At 37.0% G+C, this 5,525-nt stretch overlaps 1 protein-coding gene across 1 annotated transcript; it reads left to right on the plus strand.

Moving 5' to 3' along the window:
• The first annotated feature begins 1,377 nt into the window (after positions 1–1,377).
• LOC132174605 (probable LRR receptor-like serine/threonine-protein kinase At3g47570) lies at positions 1,378–4,748 on the plus strand. The gene is made up of 2 exons (XM_059586237.1): positions 1,378–4,054; positions 4,294–4,748. The coding sequence occupies exons 1-2, from the start codon at positions 1,378–1,380 to the stop codon at positions 4,746–4,748; spliced, it is 3,132 nt and encodes a 1,043-aa protein (XP_059442220.1).
• The last annotated feature ends 777 nt before the right edge of the window (positions 4,749–5,525 follow it).

Here is a 5,525-nt window from a genome sequence, read left to right on the forward strand (position 1 = left end):
CTCCTATTTAGACTTGTATGCCATTTGAACTAAAATGAAGAAAAAAAAATTATAGATTAGTGGCCTTAGAAATTCGAATAAGAGGCATGCTATGCAAATGGGGCAAGGCGGTTTGAATGCGATGACCAGAAGGGCACATGCACGGAAAAATGTTGGGTAGTCAAGATTGGAATGATTGGAATGCAAGAAAGCGCGTTCCAACCAAAAAAAAAGAAATTTGTTTGAATGAGATGCATCTCCACGTGTCATTACATGTTGGAGTGTTAAGTGAAGATCAACGGCCCAAATTGTCTACATGTAGGAGTTATGTGAGATTTGACACACATTTTATGCGTAAATCCAAGAGTTTAAAACATAGAACCGAATGAGGACATTTTCATTTTCTCCTTCCAAGGAATCAGCTTGACCAACGATCGGAGGGTCCATGTAGCACTCCAGGTCGGTCATGGAATCCGAGGCATAGATTAATTACTGAAATTATTATTTCTGGAATTTCTAGGCCGTATGTTTTTTATTTAAGGGTTATTGTTCTACGACATATTTCACTGCTAATAAAATAATAAAATTTTATTATTTTATTATTTTACTATTTTATTAGTAGTGGGACACGTGGCAGAACAATGACTTTTGGATAAAAAATGGACGGCCTAAATTCGAAATTCCAAAAACTAAAATTCCCTAAGAATTTCAGTAAATCCTGATCCGATTCACACGGTTTAAGATCGACTTATCTTCCGAAAAAAACAAAGTCAAACGCGTGAAAGATCGACTTTCCTTTTGCTTGCAGTTTGTTCTAGGCTTTAGTCTTATTTTTGTTTTTATGTTGTTATTTTCTTCGTGTTTAAGAGTCTTTATGTTCGTCTTTTGAGGTTTGGAGAAGATTGCGGAACTTTCATAATTTCGTGCTCTTTTCTAGACTTTTTGGTTGTGCCAATTTTGACACACCATATATTACCGCCTTAATTGGTGTTCATTTATTTCCAATAAGTCCATGGACTCTGCCAACTTTGAAAAGGATCCGGCTTACATGCTGTTATTAAAATAACAGCATGTATGCTGTAGTTGAATCAACGGTCAAGATTGAATTTTAAAGTTGACTTATTTTTATAAACATTTAATAAGAGAGAGAAAATGAAAAAGAGATTTTGAAAAATTCAATCTTGACCATTGATTTAACTACAGCATACATGTTGTTATTTTAATAACAGCATGTAAGCCAAATCCCTTTGAAAATGGGCAGGGGTGACTTTTTGTTTGAGTTGCCCCGCCAATTACTGTAATTTGTAGTTTCTCTGTTAAGTACTAAAAAAAAGCTTCTTGTGTTCGAAAGTTGTACGAGAGATTTCACAAATACTCTGCTTCCCTTCCCCCACTCCAATGAAGCTTCATAGCCGCAACTTACGTGCACTGCAATATTGCACGGCATGCCTTGGAGTCATTCTTCTCTTTTCTGCTGCTGCCGCTGCTCCAACAAACGAGACTGATCGTTTGGCTTTGCTCAAATTCAAAGAATTGTTACCCATTGACCCATTTAACGTCTTCCTCTCTTGGAATGATTCCATCCACTTCTGCCGCTGGCACGGAATTACATGCAGCCGGAAGCATCAAAGAGTTACGGCCTTGGACCTACGTGGCAATTCGTTAAGTGGATCAATTTCACCTTTCATCGGCAACCTCAGCTTCCTTAGGGTGGTCAACCTCTCAGACAACTTGTTACAAGATGAAATTCCACGACAAGTCACTCATCTATTCCGGCTGCAGCGTCTCGATCTTAGCAATAACTCATTGACAGGGGAAATTCCAAGCAACTTCTCCAACTGTCCTGAACTAAGATATATCCACTTTTTTAGGAACCAGCTTATTGGGAGAATTCCCATTGAGCTCGGCTCATTGTTGAAGCTCGTAAGCCTTGATGTTTTCCAAAATAACTTGACAGGAGGCATCCCGCCTTCTTTGGGGAATATTTCTTCGCTCCAAAAACTCGACCTTTCGCTCAATAATCTCGTGGGAATTATTCCAGATGAAATTGCTCATTTGCAAAGGTTAGTTTACTTTGAAGTTGTGGTCAATAATCTTTTTGGTACGTTCCCGTATTCCCTTTACAATATATCAACTTTGAAGATCATTTTGACCGGAGAAAACCAACTTAATGGCACTCTTCCATCCAACATAGGCCTCACTCTCCCTAATCTCCAACAATTCGGCATCATAAACAACCAATTCTTTGGTCCAATCCCACTTTCACTATCCAATTTTTCTCGGATGGAAAAACTTGGTCTTGCCGGAAACCATTTTGTGGGACAAGTTCCAACTGATCTAGGAAACCTGCTAAATCTCCAGTTGCTAGATATTGGATTGAATAATCTTGGAAGTAATTCATCCAAGGACTTAGATTTCTTAACATCTTTGGGAAATTGCACCGAACTGGAAAAGCTAGATTTTTCTGAATGCAATTTTGGAGGTAGTTTACCCAATTCTATAGGAAATTTGTCAAAGCAACTCAGCTTTTTAAATATTGGTTTCAATCAAATATCTGGAATTATTCCTGCAGCATTAGAGAATCTCATCAACTTAACTACCCTCTACATGGCGGAAAACCTCTTCACAGGCACCATTCCCACTTATTTTGGCAAGTTACATAAGCTGCAAGCATTGGTTATGTTTGGAAACAGATTGTCGGGGCACATACCATCCTCTCTAGGTAACCTCACTCAATTGGCCCAATTGTATTCATATGAGAACAATTTGGAAGGGAGCATTCCATCAAGTTTAGGAAGCTGCAAAAATTTGCAATTCTTATCAATTTCTGAAAATAACCTTAGTGGAGCCATACCCAAAACGATTCTTTCTTCCCAATTACTAGGACTCTACTTATCACACAACTCCTTGACAGGCACCCTACCCGTGGAAGTAGGCAATTTGAAAAATATTTTGCACTTGGATGTCGCTGAAAACAATTTGTTTGGTGAGATTCCCACAGCCATTGGAGATTGCTCGAGTTTGCAAAAACTTTACTTGGAGGGTAATTCATTTGAAGGAAACATACCTCTATCTCTAGCTTCCTTGAAAGACTTTCACTATGCAGATCTTTCACGAAACCATTTGTCGGGAACAATTCCTAAAGATCTACAAAATGTCTCTGTTCTACGGCATTTGAATCTTTCATTTAATAATTTGGTAGGCGAGGTGCCAATGGAGGGAGTATTCCAAAATGCTAGTGCAATATCAGTGATAGGAAATAAAAAGCTTTGTGGAGGTATCCCAGAACTGCAACTGCAAGCATGTGAAATATTCAAAGTTATGAAGCAAGGAAAATCTCATGTATTCAAATTATCTGCCATCATTGTTAGTGGGGTTTTATGTTTCCTTCTACTTTCATCCTTTCTTGTCCTTCATAGGAGGAGAAAATCAAAAAAAGAATCATCTTCTACACTCCCCAAAACCAACAAACTTTCAAATGTTTCATACAAGGAGCTCTATCAAACGACTGGCGGATTTTCTCCTAACAATTTAATTGGATCCGGTAGTTTTGGCTCTGTATATAAAGGAATTCTTGAGAAGGAAAAAAAGACAGTTGCTGTGAAAGTATTGAACCTTCAACAAAAAGGAGCTTCCAAGAGTTTCATGGCCGAATGCAATGCGTTAAGAAATATACGACATCGTAATCTCGTTAAGATCTTAACTTGTTGCTCCAGCATGGACTATAATGGCAATGAATTCAAAGCTCTGGTTTATGAATTCATGGCAAATGGAAACTTAGACAAGTGGCTGCACCAAGATAGAGACAATGAAAATCCACCAAGATATTTGAATCTTCTTCAAAGACTTAATATTGCAATTGATGTAGCTTCTGCACTACATTATCTTCATGATCATTGCGAAACACCAATCATTCATTGCGATTTAAAGCCAAGCAATGTTCTTCTTGAAGATGGCATGATTGCTAAAGTAAGTGATTTTGGTTTGGCAAGAATCCTCTCTACATCAAATGATGTTTCTCAAAATCAAACTAGCACGATTGGAATAAAGGGTACTATTGGCTACGCTGCTCCAGGTACATAATTACTTTGATCTTAAATCCTTTAATTCATGATCATTAATTTTGATCAACTTAAAAAAATTCACAAGTTTTGATTGTAAAATACATACTTTTTCACATATTTTCTAAAACAATCAAATATATATATGTAACTTTGGAATATGATATGAATCCCAACTCTTTTAAATTACGTATTAAACAACTATTATAATCATTGTCATGTTAACTGTGCATATGAAATGTATGAATTGCAGAATATGGAATGGGTGGTGAGGTATCAACACAAGGAGATGTTCATAGTTATGGGATTTTTGTGTTGGAGATGTTCACGAGAAAGAGACCCACTGACAAAATGTTCAAAGATGGTTTCAACCTTCATAACTTCGTTAATATGGGATTGCCAGAAAAACTTGTGCAAATTGTGGACCCAAATCTTCTCACGAGAGAAGTAAATGAATTGGCAATTGCAATTGAAGAAGATGGCCACAACAACGATGGCCACAGTGATACTGAGATAGCAGAAGAAAGAGTCCATGTTATGAATTTAAGCCAGATGAATTCTAATATGCAAAAGTGCCTACTTTCAGTTTTTAAGATAGGCCTTGCTTGTTCACTAGAATTGCCGAGAGAAAGAATGAATATGGGGGATGTCACCAGGGAATTATGTCGGATCAAAAATGCTTTTCTACAGGTTGGGCTCCATGAATAAGAGCCAATTGTAAGGTAAGGTACTACAAATTTCGATCTAGAAGTTTAGCCAATGGTAGACAATTAGACTTTCTAATGATATTATTAGGATCAAAACATTCACCTAATTGGTTTTCCGGCCACCTTATTTTAGCATGAATTGGTATTTGTTATGATTAATTGTCCGAATTGCACACAATTCAAGCAGCCTCATAGAGAGGGCAAGTACATGGCCCAATCACTCACGACATGTGTTAGGTGGACCCTAAACTCCAGGCTGCCTGGGGTATGTAGGCCCCACACCTATACTCGTGGTGGCTACCAATACAATTTGTGCAACCAATTATAAGATATCCTAATTCTTTAAGTCCACAGATAACCCTATAAGTGAATTAATTTTTTTTTTTTTTTTTTTTTTGTTTCTTGTATCTGTGAATTATCTAAATGTTCCAACATGAGAAATATACTAAACTTTTACTTTTGTAGGAAGACGGAGCTTTGTGAAGAAATGATCAAATTGCAGAAAAGTCTTCTTTGTAATGCCTTTGTTGAGCAATGACTTGGCTGTTTGTGCGAGTATGTATTTTGTTAGAATAAATGAAACCGAGTTTTGGTCTAAAATGTTTAAGACAATATTTTTCTTATAAACATGTATTTAAGCATGTGGAATATTAATGCACCAAAATGTATGAGAATAATGTCAGGAGCTATTATTTTATGAGCCCAATAATTCTTCTTATTCTTTTTGTGGTGACTTGTGCAACCTCAATGGACTTCCACTTCCTGAAACGAAATACCA

Source organism: Corylus avellana, chromosome ca3 (assembly GCF_901000735.1).
Source record: "Corylus avellana chromosome ca3, CavTom2PMs-1.0".
Classification (NCBI taxonomy): domain Eukaryota; kingdom Viridiplantae; phylum Streptophyta; class Magnoliopsida; order Fagales; family Betulaceae; genus Corylus; species Corylus avellana.